The sequence below is a fragment of the Balaenoptera acutorostrata genome, chromosome 5 (assembly GCF_949987535.1).
Source record: "Balaenoptera acutorostrata chromosome 5, mBalAcu1.1, whole genome shotgun sequence".
In the NCBI taxonomy this organism is placed as follows: Eukaryota; Metazoa; Chordata; class Mammalia; order Artiodactyla; family Balaenopteridae; genus Balaenoptera; species Balaenoptera acutorostrata.
Window position 1 is genome coordinate 142,188,373 of NC_080068.1, and position 21,935 is coordinate 142,210,307.

General features: G+C 48.7%; 1 protein-coding gene across 11 annotated transcripts in view; it reads right to left on the reverse strand.

Annotated features, from left to right (window-relative positions):
• Positions 1-2,283: 2,283 nt before the first annotated feature.
• The window catches only part of GRK4 (G protein-coupled receptor kinase 4), a 96,764-nt gene continuing 77,112 nt past the window's right edge, over positions 2,284-21,935 (reverse strand). For 4 of the 11 annotated variants that reach the window (XM_057546375.1, XM_057546374.1, XM_057546373.1 and 1 more), the window contains 7 exons: positions 18,389-18,526; positions 16,700-16,837; positions 16,102-16,230; positions 13,729-16,008; positions 13,106-13,166; positions 12,352-12,412; positions 2,284-6,330 (listed from right to left, as the gene is read on the reverse strand). In XM_057546375.1, coding sequence (XP_057402358.1) covers positions 15,976-16,008; positions 16,102-16,230; positions 16,700-16,837; positions 18,389-18,526 — 438 coding nt within the window. In that variant the 3' untranslated portion in view covers positions 2,284-6,330; positions 12,352-12,412; positions 13,106-13,166; positions 13,729-15,975. Of the gene's footprint in view, positions 6,331-7,757; positions 7,821-8,709; positions 9,187-12,351; positions 12,413-13,105; positions 13,167-13,189; positions 16,009-16,101; positions 16,231-16,699; positions 16,838-18,388; positions 18,527-21,935 lie in introns of those variants that run through there. The other 7 variants (XM_057546369.1, XM_057546371.1, XM_007172292.2 and 4 more) reach the window with 7 other exon arrangements.

Sequence of the window (21,935 nt, forward strand, 5' to 3'; positions counted from 1 at the left end):
TTTAGGTCTAATCTGTCTGGGACTGACAGCTGGGTTAAACCTCTCAGCTCTGCTTTGGGAAAGCTATGGCTGTTACTTGGTGAAGTTATTTCTGACCATTTCATCTTGTTTGAGAATTGTACCTTCAATTACAAAATGCCCCTTCTGCTTGGCTTAACGTTTTTTGGCCCGGATTCTATCTTGTCTGATACTAAGATTGTGACTGCTGCTTTTATTTTTGCTTGCATTTTCCTGATATACATTCTCAATGGTTGAATTTTAACCTTTCTCACTCACTTGGTTTTAGGTTTGTCTCAGATATAGCACAGAGTTGGGTTTTGCCTTGTTACCCAATCTGAAAATCTCCCTTTAATTGGTGAGTTAAGACCATTTTTATATGGTGGGGCTAATGGCAGACTCTGGGAGGGCTCACGCCAAGGAGTGCTTCCCGGAGCTTCTGCTGCCAGTGTCCTTGTAACCACGGTGAGCCACAGCCACCCCCCGCCTCTGCAGGAGACCCTCCAACCCTAGCAGGTGAACTAGGAAATTTCAGACAAACCCTCCTCCCACTAAGGACAAGTAAACTAGGGGACAAAATTTTAAAAATCATCTATCTGAAAGTATCAGAGAACTATTAAGGCAGAGAAGTATAACCAGGCCAAGAGTTGGTTCTTTGAAAAGACTAATAAAAAGAATTGGACCAGAGGGCAGACAGCAGAAGCAAGAAGAACTACAATCCTGCAGCCTGTGGAACAAAAATCACATTCACAGAAAGATAGACAAGATAAAAAGGCAGAGGGCTATGTACCAGATGAAGGAACAAGATAAAACCCCAGGAAAACAGCTAAATGAAGTGGAGATAGGCAACCTTCCAGAAAAAGAATTCAGAATAATGATAGTGAAGATGATCCAGGACCTTGGAAAAAGAATGGAGGCAAAGATCGAGAAGATGCAAGAAATGTTTAACAAAGACCTAGAAGAATTAAAGAACAAACAAACAGAGATGAACAATACAATAACTGAAATGAAAACTACACTACAGGGAATCAATCGCAGAATAACTGAGGCAGAAGAACGGATAAGTGACCTGGAAGACAGAATGGTGGAATTCACTGCTGCGGAACAGAATAAAGAAAAAAGAATGAAAAGAAATGAAGACAGCCTAAGAAACCTCTGGGACAACACTAAATGCAACAACATTCACATTATAGGGGTCCCAGAAGGAGAAGAGAGAGAGAAAGGACCAGAGAAAATATTTGAAGAGATTATAGTCGAAAACTTCCCTAACATGGGAAAGGAAATAGCCACCCAAGTCCAGGAAACGCAGCGAGTCCCATACAGGATAAACCCAAGGAGAAACATGCCGAGACACATAGTAATCAAATTGGCAAAAATTAAAGACAAAGAAAAATTATTGAAAGCAGCAAGGGAAAAATGACAAATACATACAAGGGAACTCCCATAAGGTTAACAGCTGATTTCTCAGCAGAAACTCTACAAGCCAGAAGGGAGTGGCAAGATATACTTAAAGTGATGAAAGGGAAGAACCTACAACCAAGATTACTCTACCTGGCAATGATCTCATTCAGATTCGATGGAGAAATCAAAAGCTTTACAGACAAGCAAAAGCTAAGAGAATTCAGCACCACCAAACCAGCTCTACAACAAATGCTAGAGGAACTTCTCTAAGTGGGAAACACAAGAGAAGAAAAGGACCTACAAAAACAAACCCAAAACAATTAAGAAAATGGTCATAGGAACATACATATCGATAATTACCTTAAACGTGAGTGGATTAAATGCTCCAACCAAAAGACACAGGCTTGCTGAATGGATACAAAAACAAGACCCATATATATGCTGTCTACAAGAGACCCACTTCAGACCTAGGGACACATTCAGACTGAAACTGAGGTGATGGAAAAAGATATTCCATGCAAATGGAAATCAAAAGAAAGCTGGAGGAGCAATGCTCATATCAGATAAAATAGACTTTAAAATAAAGAATGTTACAAGAGACAAGGAAGGACACTACATAATGATCAAGGGATCAATCCAAGGAGAAGATATAACAATTATAAATATATATGCACCCAACATAGGAGCACCTCAATACATAAGGTAACTGCTAACAGCTATAAAAGAGGAAATCGACAGTAACACAATAATAGTGGGGGACTTTAACACCTCACTTACACCAGTGGACAGATCATCCAAAATGAAAATAAATAAGGAAACAGAAGCTTTAAATGACACAATAGACCAGATAGATTTAATAGATATTTATAGGACATTCCATCCAAAAACAGCAGATTACACTTTCTTCTCAAGTGCGCATGGAACATTCTCCAGGATAGATCACATCTTGGGCCACAAATCAAGCCTCAGTAAATTTAAGAAAATTGAAATCATATCAAGCATCTTTTCTGACCACAACGCTATGAGATTAGAAATGAATTACAGGGAAAAAAACGTAAAAAACACAAACACATGGAGGCTAAACAATACGTTACTAAATAACCAAGAGATCGCTGAAGAAATCAAAGAGGAAATCAAAAAATACCTAGAGACAAATGACAATGAAAACACGACGACCCAAAACCTATGGGATGCAGCAAAAGCAGTTCTAAGAGGGAAGTTTATAACTGTACAAGCCTACCTCAAGAAACAAGAAAAATCTCAAATAAACAATCTAACCTTACACCTAAAGGAACTAGAGAAAGAAGAACAAACAAAACCCAAAGTTAGCAGAAGGAAAGAAATCATAAAGATCAGAGCAGAAATAAATGAAATAGAAACAAAGAAAACAGTAGCACAGATCAATAAAACTAAAAGCTGGTTCTTTGAGAAGATAAACAAAATTGATAAACCATTAGCCAGACTCATCAAGAAAAAGAGGGAGAGGACTCGAATCAATAAAATTAGAAATGAAAAAGGAGAAGTTACAACAGACACCGCAGAAATACGAAGGATCCTAAGAGACTACTACAAGCAACTCTGCCAATAAAATGGACAACCTGGAAGAAATGGACAAATTCTTAGAAAGGTATAACCTTCCAAGAGTGAACCAGGAAGAAATAGAAAATATGAACAGACCAATCACGAGTAATGAAATTGAAACTGTGATTAAAAATCTTCCAACAAACAAAAGTCCAGGACCAGATGGCTTCACAGGTGAAATCTATCAAACATTTCGAGAAGAGCTAACACCCATCCTTCTCAAACTCTTCCAAAAAATTGCAGAGGAAGGAACACTCCCAAACTCATTCTATGAGGCCACCATCACCCTGATACCAAAACCAGACAAAGATACTACAAAAAAAGAAAATTACAGGCTTCCCTGCTGGCGCAGTGGTTGAGAATCTGCCTGCTAATGCAGGGGACACGGGTTCAAGCCCTGGTCTGGGAAGATCCCACATGCCGCGGAGCAACTAGGCCCGTGAGCCACAACTACTGAGCCTGCGCGTCTGGAGCCTGTGCTCCGCAACAAGAGAGGCCGCGAGAGCGAGAGGCCCACGCACCACGATGAAGAGTGGCCCCCACTTGCCGCAACTAGAGAAAGCCCTCGCACAGAAACGAAGACCCAACACAGCCAAAAAAAATTAAAAAATTAAAAAAAAAAAGAAAATTACAGACCAATATCACTGATGAAAATAGATGCAAAAATCCTCAACAAAATACTAGCAAACAGAATCCAACAACACATTAAAAGGATCATACACCATGATCAAGTGGGATTTATCCCAGGGATGCAAGGATTCTTCAATATACGCAAATCAATCAATGTGATACACCATATTAACAAATTGAAGAATAAAAACCATATGATCATCTCAATAGATGCAGAAAAAGCTTTTGACAAAATTCAACACCCATTTATGATAAAAACTCTCCAGAAAGTGGGCGTAGAGGGAACCTACCTCAACATAATAAAGGCCATATACGACAAACCCACAGCAAACATCACTCTCAATGGTGAAAAACTGAAAGCATTTCCTCTAAGATCAGGAACGAGACAAGGATGTCCACTCTCACCACTATTATTCAACATAGTTTCGGAAGTCCTAGCCACAGCAATCAGAGGAGAAAAAGAAATAAAAGGAATACAAATGGGGAAAGAAGAAGTAAAACTGTCACTGTTTGCAGATGACATGATACTCTAAATACAGAATCCTAAAGATGCCACCAGAAAACTATTAGAGCTAATCAATGAATTTGGTAAAGTTGCAGGATACAAAATTAATGCACAGAAATCTCTTGCATTCCTATACACTAATGATGAAAAATCTGAAAGAGAAATTAAGGAAACACTCCTATTTACCATTGCAACAAAAAGCATAAAATACCTAGGAATAAACCTACCTAGGGAGACAAAAGACCTGTATGCAGAAAACTATAAGACACTGATGAAAGAAATTAAAGATGATACCAACAGTTGGAGAGATATACCGTGTTCTTGGATTGGAAGAATCAATATTGTGAAAATGACTATACTACCCAAAGCAATCTACAGATTCAATGCAATCCCTATCAAATTACCAATGGCATTTTTTACGGAAGTAGAACAAAAAATCTTAAAATTTGTATGGAGACACAAAAGACCCTGAATAGCCAAAGCAGTCTTGAGGGAAAAAAACAAAGCTGGAGGAATCAGACTCCCTGACTTCAGACTATACTACAAAGCTACAGTAATCAAGACAATATGGTACTGGCACAAAAACAGAAACACAGATCAATGGAACTAGATAGAAAGCCCAGAGGTAAACCCACGCACCTATGGTCAACTAATCCTTGACAAAGGAGGCAAGGATATACAATGGAGAAAAGACAGTCTCTTCAATAAGTGGTGCTGGGAAAACTGGACAGCTACATGTAAAAGAATGAAATTAGAACACTCCCTAACACCATACACAAAAATAAACTCAAAATGGATTACAGACCTAAATGTAAGACCGGACACTATAAAAACTCTTAGAGGAAAACATAGGAAGAACACTCTTTGACATAAATCACAGCAAGATCTTTTTTGATCCACCTCCTAGAGTAATGGAAATAAAAACAAAAATAAACAAATGGAACCTAATGAAACTTCAAAGCTTTTGCAGAGCAAAGGAAACCATAAACAAGATGAAAAGACAATCCTCAGAATGGGAGAAAATATTTGCAAACGAATCAACAGAGAAAGGATTAATCTCTAAAATATATAAACAGCTCATGCAGCTCAATATTAAAAAAAAAAAAAACCCTATCCAAAAATGGGCAGAAGACCTAAATAGACATTTCTCCAAAGAAGACATACAGATGGCCAAGAAGCACATGAAAAGCTGCTCAACATCACTAATTATTAGAGAAATGCAAATCAAAACTACAATGAGGTATCACGTCACACCAATGAGAATGGGCATCATCAGAAAATCTACAAACAATAAATGCTGGAGAGGGTGTGGAGAAAAGGGAACCCTCTTGCACTGTTGGTGGGAATGTAAATTGATACAGCCACTACGGAGAACAGTATGGAGGTTCCTTAAAAAACTAAAAATAGAACTACCATATGATCCAGCAATCCCACTACTGGGCATATACCCAGAGAAAACCGTAATTCAAAAAGACACATGCACCCCAGTGTTCACTGCAGCTCTATTTACAATGGCCAGGTCATGGAAGCAACCTGAATGCCCATTGACAGATGAATGGATAAAGAAGATGTGGTACACATATACAAGGGAATATTACTCAGCCATAAAAAGGAACGAAATTGGGTCATTTGTTGAGACGTCGATGGACCTAGAGACTGTCATACAGAGTGAAGTAAGTCAGAAAGAGAAAAACAAATATTGTATATTAAAGCATATCTGTGGAACCTAGAAAAATGGTACAGATGAACCGGTTTGCAGGGCAGAAATAGAGACACAGATGTAGAGAACAAATGTATGGACACCAAGGGGGGAAAGCCGCAGGGGTGGTGGTGATGGTGGTGGTGGGATGAATTGGGAGAGTGGGATTGACATGTATACACTGATGTGTATAAAATGGATGACTAATAAGAACCTGCTGTATACAAAAATAAATTTAAAAATTTAAAAAAAGACCATTTATATGATATATTTACTCTTACTTGTGTCAAGGTATTTTATGACTACATATACATAACCCCCTCCCAACTATAGCTCATTTTCTTTCCATAATGCATTTTGACAATGTCTCTCAAGGAAAAGCGGGGGAGAAATGTACCCATGTAGTGGGAGCTTGAGTTGGTAAATAGTCAAGTGGCTGTACCAGCTGAATGGGCAGTGTCGGTCAGTGGGGGTCTGTGGGGTGTCCTGGAGCTCTGTCTTTACCCGTCTTCAACATCTTCCAAGGCAACGTGCGTAACGACCGAGAAGAGACAAGAACCACATCTTTTTTTTTTTTTTTTTTAAGAACCACATCTTTACATGGCAGAACGCTCTTTGCATGATGAACTCCCACCCCACATCCCCGCCTCGCACCCCCAACACAGAACCACTCTGTTCCTGAGCCTCCACTCCTAGAGGTGTGCTGGCCTCCACTGCAACGCTCCTCCACAAGGCAGTGTCCTCACAGAGTAGGAGCCCAACAGAAATCTGGTGAATGACTTAGTTCAGAGCCCTGTCCTCGTGACCTGTCAGCTCTCTCCCTAGGTGTGGTCAGCTCTTTTTCTTGTACAATTTTATGACTTTCAAATCTAATTGTCCCATGGTTTCAGTTTTTTTTTTAATACAGCTTTCTTGAAGTATAACTGATATACAAAAAAAAAAAAAAAAAAACCTGCACATTTAATGTATACAATTTGACGAGTTTGGACCGGTGCAAACACCCATGAAACCATCACCACAGCCAAGGCAACAGACACACCATCACCTCTAAAAGTTTCTTTGGGTCGCCTCGGTTTTGTTTGTTTGCTTTGTTGTTGTCAACATGGTTTCAGTTCCATTGCCAGTGGCCTCGTTACTTTTTAGACGGAAACAAGGTTTACATGCTAGACATGTGGGTGGGGAGTAAAATATCAATACAATAAAAATAAAGCACTTTCCCTTTTGGATAGCTTTTATCCTTTAGTTTTTACTTTAAATACTGGTTAACAGTTCAGTTGACTTCAACAACCATTTGTGGGTCCTTACTGCATGCCAGGTGCTGGGGATACGATATAAATAACACAAACCCCCGTCCCTAGGGAGCTCACAGCCCAGTGGCTGAGGCTGTGCTGTAATAAATTGCTGCTTCTACATCCAAAGTGTAGCACAAATCAGTCCACCTCCTCGGGTTCCACGTGTCCAGCCGGCCTAGGCCACTGTCAGTCCTAACTAGCTCCCTACGTCCAATCCTGCTGCCTCAACTCTGTCCTCCACACGACAGACTGGGGGCGCTTTTTATTTCTCTCCTATACACACAAAACATTAAAAACATAGTCCACATGCTAATATGTATAAAATAGATAACTAATAAGAACCTGATAAAAAATAAAAAATAATAAAATTAAAAATTAAAAAAATTTAAAAAAAAACATAGTCCAGGGACCACCCAGTACACCTTTCCTCTAAACTCAACAACTATTAACACTGTGTCATATTTGCTTTCTCTGCATGTAGACCACTCTCCTCCATCATTTGAGAGTAGGTTGAAGACATTGTCACACTCCAGCCCTCAATACTTCAGCAGATGTTTCCAAAAGTAGGAGCCATGATACCACCTTCACTTAATTACCTAATATCACCTAAAATCCAGGCCTGGGACTTCCCTGACGGTCCAGTGGTTAGGACTCCATGCTTCCACTTCAGGGGGCACGGGTTAGATCCCTGGTCGGGGGACTTGGATCCTGCATGCTGCACGGCGCGGCCAATAAATAAAATAAAATAAAATGGAATGGAATGAAATAAAATCCAGGCCTCAGTCAAATATCCACATGGCCCCAAATGTGTTTTTTAAGCTTTTTTTAAAAACAAGGATCCAATCAAGTTTCATGTGCTGCACTTGGTTGTTTGTATCTTTTTATGTATAGTTCCCCTGTGGTGGTGGTGGTGGCGTGTTTTTTAAAGGACATTGACTTTCTAACGAGTCCAGGCCAGTTTCTTGCAGAACACCCTCATTGTAATTTGATTGCCTCTTCATGCTGTGACTTAACTTGCTCCTATGTTCCTTGTACTTTCTGTAACCTGGAAGGTAGGTGTGGAGCTGCGTGGCCTGATGCTTTAGCCACTAGCCACATTTGGCTATTGAGCGCTTGAAATATAGCGAGTCTGAATTGAGTTGTGCTGTAAAATTTCAAATTCACGCCAGATCTCAAATACTTAGTACAAAATAAAGAATGTAAAATATCTTATTATGTTTATACTGATTACATGTAGAAATAATATTTGGATATATTGGGTTAAATTTTAAAAATTATTCAAAGCAGTTTCTTTTTACTTTAAAAAAATTACATGTGTGACTTACATATTTTATTGGACAGCTCTGGTTTGGGGGTCTGACTAGATTCCATCAAACCCTTTAGGAAGAAAGCTTCTCAGGTGGGCCTGTCCTGGTGTCCGGCTGCCCTTGGTCTGTGGGGCTAAGTTCGTTCACTCAGTCAAGGGGGTGACTGCCAGATCTCTCCAATAGAAAAGTCCATTTTCTCTTTGTAATTACTAAGTCACTTGGGATAGTTCTCTGGACCTGTGAGAATACCCTATTCCCCAAAGGCCTTCCACCAGTGGGTCTGGCACTCTGATTGCTGCTGGCCTGACTCACGCTGGGAGTTGCAGATTGGTGACTGTCATAACCCCTCATTCCTTCTGCCCTAACCGCCCGGCACTCTTTCATGAGGAAGCATTTTCCTCCCTGTACACATCTATTCCGCTCTTCCTTTTCTTCTTTGAATCTTACTATAGACACTTAAAAAATATATATATCATTATCAATTTCATCATTATTCTTTTATTAATGCTCAAATTGTCCCAAATGCATTGGAAGCCACTTCAAGGTGACTTCTGTGTCCTTTTGACATGCCCATTATTTTTAAAGCACTTTCTTATTTTATATCACAAGATGTTCCAGGCTCATCTTTGCCTCCTCAGACGTGGAACCAGCCATTTCTTCGAGGAGCCCTGACTCCTTTTACTGGAGAATGGTATTTAGAAACCAAGATCCAGGCAGCAGGTGTGCTCACTGCTACCGGGGTGTCATTGCTTCTAGGTCTTTCAGAGCACAGAGCTGGGAAATAATGAGTTTAAATTCAATACAACTTTTTTCATTCTTTTTTATTATGGTAAATAAATATTATGGTACATAAAGTTGACCATTTTAAAAAATATATTTATTTATTTATTTGGCTGTGCTGGGTCTTAGTTGCAGCATGTGGGATCTTCATTGCCGCATGCAAGATCTTCGTTGTGGCTTGTGGGATCTTTTTAGTTGTGGCATGCGGGCTCTTAGTTGCAGCACGCGGGATCTAGTTCCCTGACCAGGGATCGAACCTGGGCCCCCTGCACTGGGAGTGTGGAGTCTTAACCACTGGACCACCAGGGAAGTCCCTAAGTTGACTGTTTTAACCATTTTTAAGTATACGGTTCGGTGGCATTAAGTACATTCACACTCACATTGTTGTGCATCCAATTCAAATGTATACAAGTGTCCTATGTCTTTAAAATGTATCCCACAAAGAATGTAAAATCAGAGTAGCTCTCATTTTCTCTCTGATCCTTTTTGTACTTATTTACTATTTTTATTCTCTTGACTGCTTCCATTCCTCCCCTCTTTGCCGCCTCTATTACTGTACTTTGTACTGTACTGTGACCAAAATGTCATAAGTTCTATCTCTTGGGAACCTGGTAATTTAGTCTCTAGTAATAAGATGAGGATTTTCTTCAATATCTTTCTATGGTTCACTCTACTTTCATCTTAAATCTTCATGTTATTTGTCCATTACTCAGATAATTAGATGAGGTCATGATGGTAGAGCCCCCAGGAATGGATTAGTGCCCTTATAAGATTCATGGGAGAGCTTGCTTCCCCTCTCTGCTCTCTGCCATGTAAGGGTAAAACAAAAAGTCAGCAGTCTACAACCCGGAAGAGGGTTCTCAGCAGAAACCACCCTTGCTGGCACCCTGATCTCAGACTTCCAGCCTCTAGAAATGTGAGAAATAATTTTTTGTCATTTATAAGCCACCAAGTCTATGGTATTCTGATATAACAGCCCAAATTACCCTTAGTTATTTGTAACTAGAATATGAACAACATGAAGGCTACAACCGTGTCTCTGAATCCCCTGTATAAGCTCCAGCCCAGGGAGGGGCCCTTCACCTGGCCTGGGAATGAGGGTCAGGAGACTTCTTCTTTTTTTGTTTGTTTAAAAGCATTGAGATTGATGTGTTTCTGTTTTGTTTGTTTTGTTTTTGTTTTAATTTATTTATTTGGTTGTGCCAGGTCTTGGTTGCGGCACACGGGATCTTCATCGCGGCATGTGGGATCTTTAGTTGCGGCATGCATGTGGGATCTAGTTCCCTGACTAGATATCAAACCTGGGCCCCCTGCATTGGGAGCATGGAGTCTTAACCACTGGACCACCAGGGAAGTCCCAGGAGGACTTCTTGAAGGAGATGCCTGGCCAGCACTGACTGCTATATTAATTAAAATGAGGTCTACATGGGGTATGACATTCCTCCCAGTAGGAGAGCTATGTTTTTTCCTCAGCAAAAACTCTAAAGCCCAGTTGTTTCCTTATTAGAAAATCAAGACTGGAAATGCTCCTTCCTATTTAAAACCACAACTTGAGCGCTGCTTGGCCCTCAAAGTAAGAGACACAAAATACAAAAAGCAGAAGCACCGCCCACCCCCCTCCCTCCCTGCCACACAATGCAGGCTCTTTCCTGGGCTCATCTTCCAGTTGAGAAGGGAAAGAAATGTGATGGAAAACAATAAGAATTCAGCCCAGTGATAAAGCAGTGTTTAAATAATTTCACTTACACTCAGCAGTGAGCAGTTAAGAGGAATAACACAATGAAGCAGAAGAGAAAGAGGCCAGGACCTACCCGAGCAGAGGGCCTCTGAGACCTCAGCGCTGGATTCAAAGGGCATAAGAGGGGGGAAGTTTGACTTCAAGGAATGAGCCAAAGGGAACACTCTCACTCCACATGCCTCACGTCATGGATGACAAAGCACGGAGCAGGAGGGGAAATGTCTGACCCTGGGTGGCATTTCATCACAGGCTGTGAAGTCCTGGCTCAGATGCTCCAGGGTGAGGCGGGACACTGTGAGTTAGCAATTTATGAAAACAGCAGAAGTTGACTCAGTAAGACTGAGCAAGAACCCGAGAAAAGGTGAGGAAGGAGAGTGCTAACCAGGATTGGTTAAGGACACGGGACGCAAGGCCTTGCAAAAACTGCTAGTTATAATACAGTCTTGTCATTCTTCTGAAGAGTAATTTGGCAACATCAAAAGATGTGGATCCACCAGCAGCTTTAAGGGGACTTCCCTGGCGGTCCAGCGGTTAAGACTCCGGGCTCCCAGTGCAGGGGGAAAGGTTCGATCCCTGGTGGAGGAAACTAACGTCTCACATGTTGCACGGTGTGGCCAAAAAATAAATAAATAAACGAGATGATATGAGAAGATTTAAGTACCTGAACCATTTGACTTATAGCATATATACCTATGGAGCGTCACTCAGGACATTATGAGACAAGCATTCGAAGATGCAGCTACAAAGGTGGTGATTGAAGCAATATTAATAGTATCAAAAAGATGAAACAACGTAAATGTCCAACAATAGGGAACTGGTAGAAACATTAATACTTTAAAATATTGGAGGGACTTCCCTGGCGGTCCAGTGGTTAGGATTCTGCACTCCCACTGCAGGGGCCCTGGGGTCAATCCCTGTTTGGGGAACTAAGATACTGTAAGCCGTGCAGTGTGGCCAAAAAGAAAAAATTAATAAAATATTGGAATAATGCCAAAAAGTCATTAAAAAGGATGTGTTCAGAAGGATATGGAGAAACTGGAACCCTTGTGCACTGGTGGTGGGAACATAAAATGGTGCCGCTGCTGTGGAAAACGGTATGGCGGCCCCTCGAAAAATTAAACCAAGAATTACCATACAACCCAGCAATTCCACTTCTGGGTATATGCCCAAAAGAATTGAAAGCAGGGTCTCAAGGAGATATTGTGCCCCCAAGTCCATAGCAGCATTATTCACGATAGTTAAAACATTGAAACAATCCAAGTGTCCATGAACAGATGAATGGAGAAGCAGAAAGGAATATTATTCAGCCTTAGAAAGGAAGGGAATTCTGACACCTGCTACAACATGGATGAACCTTGAGGACATTATGCTGAGTGAAATAAGCCCAAGCCAAAAGACATACACCGCATGATTCCACTTACATGAGGTCCCAAGAGTCGTCAAATCCATAGAGACAGAAAGTAGAATGGTGGGGGCCAGGGGCTGGAGGTGGGGAAGAATAGGGAGTTAGTGTTTAATGGGGACAGAGTTTCAGTTTCACAAGATGAAACAGTTCTGTGGACGGATGGTGGTGATGGCTGCACAACAATGTGAATGCACTTAACACCACTGAACTGTACACTTAAAAATGGTTAAGATGGGGCTTCCCTAGTGGCACAGTGGTTGAGAATCTGCCTGCCAATGCAGGGGACACGGGTTCGAGCCCTGGTCTGGGAAGATCCCACATGCCGCGGAGCAACTGGGCCCGTGAGCCACAACTACTGAGCCTGCGCGTCTGGAGCCTGTGCTCCGCAACAGGAGAGGCCACGATAGTGAGAGGCCCGCGCACCGCGATGAAGAGTGGCCCCCGCTTGCCGCAACTAGAGAAAGCCCTCGCACAGAAACAAGACCCAACATAGCAATCAATCAATCAATTAGAAAAAAAAAAAAAAAAGGTGAAGCAGTCAGATATATTTAAACGACATGGCAAGAAACAAATAACTATCAATTATATAAATTACAGAATAAAATGCTGATAGGGATTATCCCTGGACAGTGGCTGATATTAAAGACAAATTTTCCTTGTGTACTCATCTTAATTTCAAAATTCTCTTTAATAAATATATATTTGCTTATAATCAGAAAAAAAAAATGTTCAATCTATTAAGTTACCAGATACCGTGTAAAAATTCTTACCTAGATTTGTTGTCTCTGTCAGGGCTCTCACTTGGGCATGGAGACGTGCAACTCAGACTAGCTTAAGCAAAAAAAGAAAAGAGAAGAAAAGAAAGGAAAAGAAAAAGAAGGACTTTACTGGTTCCCATAGCTGTGCCCCCAGCTGCGGACGACCCCCAGGCTCTGGTCGTCGCTGCGCCTCCCCCCTTCCTCCTCACTCTGCAAACAGGTGGGCTGCACCCAGCCTCCCCACCTGTGACGGGCCAGGCCCTCCCGTCCCCCAGATGATCCACAGCGGGAGGCAGGAGGGCCCCAGGAGGGGAGGAAGGAGGTCTGGAAGGAGTCAGAATGTAAACGGGACGTGGGAATAAAGGTGATTCCTATTTTCCTTACACTCTCCTGTGTTCTTTACGATGTGCACATATTCCTTTCCCGCGATTAGTAACCTCTTTATGAGCAGGTAGCGTGGACCAAACCCTGCTGCACGTCCCCCTCCCAGCCCCCAGGAGGTGGGAACTCCTGCCACCTTCCCTCTAGAGGCAGGATGAGGCGGGGGAGAGGGGCCGCAACCGGGAGAGGCCGAGCCACTTCCCTCCCGCCAAAATCAAGGCCCCAGACCCCAGATAGCTCCCCCTTCCTCTCACCTGGTCTGTGGTACGTGACCCGGGAGGGACTCTGCTCTAGACACGGGCCTCCACGCTACTGGGCTCCCCACTGCAGCCGGCATGCGGCATACAGCTCCATCAGCGCAGATGCAAACCGCACCTCGGGACGCGCTGGGTGGGGCGGATGACCCTTGGGGAGAGCGACGCGGGGCCAGGCCCCGGCGGTGGCTTCCCGGGTGTCACGGCATCCGGACCAAGTCCCTGCTGTTCGGTTACAGTCTCCGAGGCCCGAACCCTGGACCCCACACGGCAGGTGGCAAGGGCTCCCGGGCAAGCCAAGGGACAGTGACCTCGACCTCGGCCCGCCGCGGAGGCAGGGCAGCCGGCGGGGTCGCAGGACACAGGAGGCTTCCCGGCTCTTCCCTCCACCAGCTCGCACCTTGCCAAAGGCCGCTCTGGCCCCAGAAGGCCCTGCCGAGGCCCGGTGCACAGCGGGCGCCCCTTCGCCCCGACTCCAGGGCCCCTCCAGCACGTCTGGCTCCGGGATCCCAGCCCCGGAGACTCACAGGCCGCGGCCACAGAAACCCGTCCAACACTGCAGGGGTAGGGAGAGCGGCCCCCGACAGCCAAGCCCCGACCTCAGGGTCCTGGCAACACCCTCCTTCAGAGGAGGGACAGGGGTGCAACGGAGATGCCCGAGGGCAGGTGGGGGGAATCTCGGTGAGAGGCACGGGAGCGGCGAACACGAAGGGAAAGGGGCCAAGGTCTTCTAACCGGCGCCCAGCCACGGGAGGAGCACGGGAGGAGCCGCGGGCGAGGAGCAGGACCTCCGGCGCCGACGCTGCAGGGCCGGCACCCCGGCCTCTCCCCTCCTCCCCGCGGGGACACGCCGAGTCCCCCGCCACAAGGCGTCCGCAGCTGGGGCTTTCTGGGCGGCACAAGTCCTCAAGGGGCCTTTCCCCCATCCAGCTTTAGTGAAAAGACAATCCAGGTATGGAAGCAGAAAAATGGCCAGAGTCCTCGGGCACGTTTCAGGGTGCGTCCCGCGTGGTTACTGCAGTTCACGGGCAGGATGCAGCCCCGGGCACGGCTCCGTGGCGCCGGCCGGCTGCGCAGCGAGCGCTCACCGGCTGGAGGGCAGCTCCTTCTCGCTGGGGCTGGCGTTGATGCAGCCCCGCTCGACAGCAGAAGGCCTGTCAGGCGCCTTTCTGATGCAAGTCGCTGACCTGCCTTAAGCGGACGTGAAAACGTGGCGGGGGGTGCTGACTTCTAGGCAGGGAAACCCTTAAATTCCCTCCCGTGAGCTGCACGTCCTGCGGGCTGCTTGGTTCACGCAGAGACAGCGTCGCCCATGCGCCCTGCACTCACGCTGCGTACCCCGCCCCGCACTCAGCACCCAGCTGAGCGGCGCGGGGTGCGCGGCTCCTTCCGGAACGACTGTATGGATTCCACCGGCCGGAGGTTCTCTGAAGGCCCCCACGGTGCGGACCTGAGAGGACTCGCACCGAGAGACACCCGGTCCCAGAGAAGGACGGGGTTAACTCCTGCCCAGCCCCCAGTTCGCAGAGGAAACGTGGTCACACCCTCTGGGTCTATACTGAAAAACCATGGATGTTAGTGGACAACCTCGGCATAAATCCCTCGGGAACAGACGGGGTTCACGGCAGGATAATCCACTGGTCCAAGGAGACTTGGAAAAAATTCCTAAGTTTAATGCTACCACAGAAAGTCTCTCCAAACCACTCTTCCATGTTCAAAAGAAAATCAGCTTTCCCTGTGATCGCGGCGAATGATGTGACAGCTCTAAGGATGAGAACACGGGGACTTCCCTGGTGGCCCAGGGGTTAAGACTACACCTTCCAATTCAGGGGACGCAGGTGTGATCCCTGCTCAGGGAACTAGATCCCATATGCCACGGGGCAACTAAGCCTGCGTGCCGCAACTACTGAGCCACAACTAGAGAGAAGCCTGTGTGCCCCAACGAAAGATCCCGCGTGCCGCAGCTAAGACCCAATGCAGCGAAAAAAAAAAAGAAAAAAAGAATCAGAACACGTAAGGCAGAAATTGAAATGATGTGCACTGTTTTATGGTTGTTCTACAAGATGCTGATTTCTGAGCCTAGTGTGAAATGCTTTGTCATCGACAGACGGATCCCCTTTCGAGTGTTGTAAGCCATTCCTTCTTTTTGCATCAGAACAGTTTTCATACCAGTAGCAAACATCATTGTGAGGATTCTTCTCGCTGGGCTCAAACTGCACCTTATGGCTGGCTTTCAAACTATGTAAATTATCTTATATAACAGGCACTGAAAAAAGAAAGCTGAACAAAGGAAGTTATACCTTGGTGAAATATTCCTTTTAACACATCACATTATAATGTGATAGTAATAATAACAACGTGTTTCACCCTTACCCCTCGAGTGAAGAGTCTGTGGAAGAAGCCCCTCTTCTGTTTGGGAGCTGGTTGATATGTCTTCTCTTCTGGATCTAAGGCCACATTTCCCCTTTCGTTGATGTCCTTGAAACATTCAGACTCGATCATCTGCATCCACAGAAGGGCAGGACAGAGAAGTGGTGGAGACCCCACGTGGCCAGTCAGCATCGCCCACCCGGCCCCCAGCCCAGCGCTCGTCGGCCACTCCGGCCCCCGTCCTCGGCTCCTACTTCCCCTGCTCCCTGACCTCCTCTTGGGGGAGGTCACGTGGCCGCCAATGTGGCCCCCAAAGCAGTGAACTCCCGTCCAGCCAGCCCCGCTCAGGGAGCAGGACTCAGGGCAGCAAGAGCCCAGCAGACCCGAGAGGGCCACCTCTGTCCACCCCCCGTGAAGGGACCAGGGGCAGCTGCCACATATAATTTTACCTCCGAACATGCACACGTGTGCACACGCAAATGGATGTGTATGTAAAATAGCTAAAAAGATATTTTAAAGAGGAAACTGTTCACTCTACACACGTGAGGTTCTTCTTGGTCGCTGTAACTAGTTAGGCGGGCCGTGCTGCAACGGGCAGTACCTCGTTCTGCCAGGGGATGCAGACACAGCCCGTGACGAACTGGCCGTAGAAGGTGTAGTCGGTGCTGTCCAGGTGGATGCCCTTCACCCTGGAGAACTGCTCGATGTCCAGGACGTCCCTGCAGTAAACCGCCTGCGGCTGTCACCGAGAACAGAGGGGCGCCGCTGAGACGGCAGCCGCTGCGTCTGTTTCCCTCAGCGGCGCTCAGGACGCCTGGGAAGCCGCCGCACGCACACCTGCACCCTCCTTTCTTCGCCATCCCTCCCGGCGTGAAGCACGCCTACTCCTCGCTCTAGGAACCCCCAGAGCCACAGGCCCCGCGGCCCGTCTGCTCCAGCTCCCCACTCTCTCGCCCACAAGCCTCCCGAGGCCCCGCCTTCTCTTTCCTGCACGGAAACGGGCCACAGCAGAGGCTGCAGATGGAGAAGGGCGGAGGGGGTGCCCCTGCTGGGACACGGCGGAGGAAGCCTCCAGCCCTCGGCCTCCCTCGCGCACGTGCCCGTCCGCCTGCTTGGCCCCCGTCTGCGCTGGGCAGGACCCCAGGCCCCCAGCCCCACCGGGCACTGGCGTCCTCGGGCGCAGAGTCAGGCCAGCAGGCGGGGCGTGTGGAGCCCGGGCCGCCGCCTCTGGAGCCGGGAACCCGGGGCGCAGGGACGCGTACGCTGAGCGCCCGAGCGTGTGCACGACAAGGAGCGTGCCGATCCCGGGCCCCTGGTCAGAACTTCTGAGAGCAGCGGGGAGGTGGGAGCCGCCGGGCGGGCCGGCCCTCAGGAGACGGTGCAGGGGACGATGGGGAGGCCCGAGCCCAGGCCGGAACCCCATCCTGCGCCCCTGCCAGGCTGCCTGACGCCCTCAGACGCGGGCCCCCAGGCCCTCTGGTTAAAGGCAGGAGAACCCCCGGAACAACCCCAGCGCCTCCAGCCCTCACTCCCCAGCCGGCGCCCTCCTCAGGGAAGGCCGCAGCCCGCGGCACCCAGGGCCTGGTGGAAAGAAGGCTCCGAGAAGCCCCGGCTGGGTTTTCCTTGTCTTGGAGCTGGTCCTCCCCGTGACTCTAGTACCTGGAGCCTCGGCCAGCAGGTGGGAGGGCGCTGCGAGAACGAGCGCAAAGGGAGAAGCTGCTGTCACAACACATTCCACATAAACACAACGAATCCTGACTTGTACGACTAAAACTATTTTAACCGCACGTCTCAGGCCCATCATATCCTGTGGAATGATCGAATCTCCACGTTTCCATCACAGGCCTGCAGCAGCTCAAGGCCAAAGAGGGGGCTGCTCCGGCCCAGCTCCGACGTGCGCGGGGCCTGCTGGGCACTGGGAACGTGGCCTCGTGTGGGCCCCGCCACACGCTCACCAGGAGGCTCGAGCGGCCACCCCAGGGCCCTCAGTGTGCAGCCAGGACCTTGCGAGACCCGGAGTGGGGAAGCGCATTCCGGACGGAGGACGGGGCCGCGGAAACGTGGGGGCCCTGGCGGGGCGCCCCGGGGAGGGTGTCGGGTGCTGCTGAGGTTTCTGAGCAGGGCAGTGACCTGGGTGGGCTCCACCAGCCAGGGCGGCAGCGGGCCGGGAGGGCCCGTGAGGACGGGCCAGGGGGCACTGGGGGCAGGACGGGTGGTCCTGAATCTACCTGGAAAACATCCGCTTTCTCAGACACCCCAACACCCCACTGCTCTTTGGCAACACACTTACGTCAGGACGGAAAGGGGGGTCTAACATGTGGGCCTCCAGCCTCTTGAAGTTAATGTCCCTGAACACAGGGTGGCCCTTGACTTCAGCCACTCCTTCGCCCCTGCAGCCCAGGCGTTGCTTGGGATCCTTGGTGAGTAACTGTGGAAGAGTAAAAATGGAGTCAATTGAAGCTCCAAGGATAAAAAAGAAAACCCAGAAAAGCTCCATAATAATGGCCAAAGAATTCAGGGTGGCAAAGAGTACCTCCACCTCAACAAAGTCACTCACATTCCAAAGTATCAACCAAACCTTGTTACTTCAGATTTTACTGATTTAGGATACGTAACGCTTCAAAAAGGAATTGAAACTGAAGTTTTGCCTTTGAGCTATCAATAAATAAAGAGTTAGCTAAGTAAATCCTTAAGAAAAGTTTACCCATGTAAAAATTAGGGGAATTTTTTTCAAGAAATAGAAGCTCTTGGGAACTTCGCAGACACCACTTTCATGCCAAGTTATGTTGATGATTAGAAACTATTTTAATCTATTAATTAAACAGATCACTAAGGACCTCAGATGAGGCAAAAATTTAGCAAACCTAGTTCTAAAAGTTGTATATTCTTAAAATTAATAGAAAGTGTTTCTTTCAAAAGTATTCCTTACTTATACATTTAAACAGGCAGACCTCGGCGATACCGCGGGTTCGAGTCTAGACCACCACAGTTAAGTGATTATTGCAATAAAGCAAGTCACACGAATTTTTTGGTTTCCCAGTGCAAATAAAAGTTACGTTTACACTCTACTAGAGTCTGTTTAGTATGCAATAGCATTATGTCTAAAAATATTGTACATAATTAAAGAATAATGCTGCTAGGAAAACAGTGGCAATAGACTTGCTCAACACAGGGCTGTCACAAACCTTCAATCTGTCAAAAACACACTCTTTGTGAAGCACCATAAAAGTGAGGTATGCCCACTATTGCCAAAAGTTCAGATAGGCCTTCTTCCACAATTAGCAGTCAAAGAGGTCTGCCTCTGCTCAAAGCGACACAGGAAAGGTCTGGGCCTCCAAAACCTAGCCTAGGCTGGGGGCTGGGAAGCTGCAGCTGGGGGCTGGGAAGCTGCAGTCCAGGGCTGTATCGCACCAGTGCCTGCTTCTGTAAATAGGGCTTTGTGGGAGCAGAGCTGGCCCTTAGCTCAGGGGTCTGTGGCTGTTTGCACTGCAACGGTGAGCTGAACAATGCGAGAGAGACCTGCAAAGCCCCAGTGACACCACCTGGTGCCTCACAGGAACGCTGGCTGACCCGTGGCCTCGACTCCCAGCCAGCACCCACGTTCGGCTCCCGGCTTGTGTGCGACGCCCCTGCACACACCTGCAGCCCCCGGGCCGGGCCCCGCCTGCTCGGCCGTGCCGCACACACACCGAGGCCGTCTCTCGGCCAGGCTGACTCCTACCAGACACCACCGATGGGAATACACCTGTGTAGTTGCTCGGCACCGGGCTTTCCTGCGGGACTCAAGCTCATGCAGGCAGCTGCCGTGGGAACTCCAGCACCGAGCCAGGGCGGGGCTCAGTAAGACAGGCTTCCTTAATTAAGACCAGACCCGAACACTGTGTCAGGCCAGATGCAATGACGGCACCGCGGGGACTCCATGCCTCTGTCAAGCCTGCTGCCAACTCACGCGGTCCAGGGGCCTGACCAGGCAGCGCCGGGCAGCGGAAAGCACCTTGTGCCCGTGCTGCCTGCTGCCACTGACTACAGGACACCATGGAAATCAACTTTTAATTTTTCCACCGTGCGGCTCTGAGAATATCCTAGAAAGCCACTGTGGGGATGAAATGAGAAAACAGAGAGCTCTGAAAATGGCCCAGCGGTACCCGACGCCAGGTGTCACAGCAGGGGCCCGGCAGGGACGGGCAGTGGAGGCCAGAGACCTGCAGAGGCGGGCAGTCCCCTTCGCGTGCCCTCAGTGCCGGGCCACATCCCGGACCCCGCAGGTGCCCACGCTCCCCCCCTGTGCCCTGTTCACATCGACCTTGCACCTGAGCTGGCCTCTCCTCCAGGCCCTGTCTGTTGGAATTTCACAGGCTCTCTAAGAACTAGCTGTTGCTCCACTCAGCAGTTACCGAGGATCCACGTGGGACTAAACACTTCACGCGCACTCTTCATTTTATCCCGCTGGCAATTCTATAAGGTAGAAATTATCCACCGTCCGCATCTTCTAGATGAGAAACCCGAGACCCGGAGGGGTGAGCGCGTGGTGGTGGGATGCGGGGCCTCGACCCCGAGCCCTGAGTCACAACGCTGCGCTTCATGCAGACACCACCATCTTTCCCACGAACAGCACACCTTCATCCTGAAAACCCTGAAGCCTTCGCTTCTATCTTGTTTACGCATGCACCCGTCAAGCTCTGCTTTTGACTCTAGCTGCTTTCGTGTTACTTTAGGCCTGCCATTCAACTGTGCGCTCCCGGGGGGCCGGCCGCACTTCTCACTTAATCTGTATGCTCCTGCAGCCCCATCGGACTGTCGCATGCGAGCAGACACCGGGTCAACATCTACCAACTGAACAGCAACAGCAGGGTGGCCAGGAGGTGGTCACGGAGGAGCCGACTGAACGCCGTCAGCTCCAAGCACGGTGCGCAGCCCGAGAAAGGCCACCAGCACACGTCACTTCACACACGGACACAAAAGGAGAGGGACCCCGAGGTAATTCGTCCCCAGCCAGTGTCCACTCCCGCAAGTTACCGACCCACCAGCTGACCCCAGCACCCACTGGGGGACCACGCCCCGCCCTCTGTGGCCGCCGTCCAGTGGCCTGGTCCTCCGTCCCCCACCCTGCCACCACCCCCCCGTCAGCCCTCCCCCCACGGCACGTGCCCCCCTGTGTCTAACTCCGGCAAGGAGCCCGCCTCCACCTGCCCCGTGTCCGCACTCTCCTCTGCGACCCGCTCACACCCACGGCCGCTCCTCCAACCGCCCCTCAGCACCCACCCAGCCCCGCGGCCTCTCTCCGGCTTCTTCAGACCCGCTTAAGCGAGCCCGACTCCCCGCCTGCTGCGAGCTTCGCGCGTCCTGCCTGCCGGGGGCGGGCGGCAGGAGCACGGCACCCCACCGGCCACCGACCCCCCTGGACGCCCACGCGGCCCTTGGCGCGCCGGAAGCACCCTCCCTTCTCCGCACACGTCCAGCGGCGCCCTCCCACCCCCGCGCGCCACAGGAGGAGGGACAAGCTCCCCGCCCCGCACCGAGACCCCGCCTCCGCGCCGGGGCTCTGCTGCAGCCCCTCCCCGCTCCGTGCACGGCTCACAACTCCTGCGGGCGCGGCCTTCCCGTCCACCCGGAGTCCGACGGCTTCTTACTCGCTCTGCCACCACCCAGGGCTCAGACTCCCACCTGAATCCCCACAAAGCCCGGGCCGGCCCCCCTCCTTCTGTCCCGTGGGTCTCTTCCCGGGAGTCCCAGCGCATCAGCCCCCGGCCTCCTGCCCCTGTGCGGTCCCTCCTCCCCACCCCACCCGGCGGCCAGCCCCTCCCACCTCCCGGCCGAAGATCCTCGTCTCACAGGCC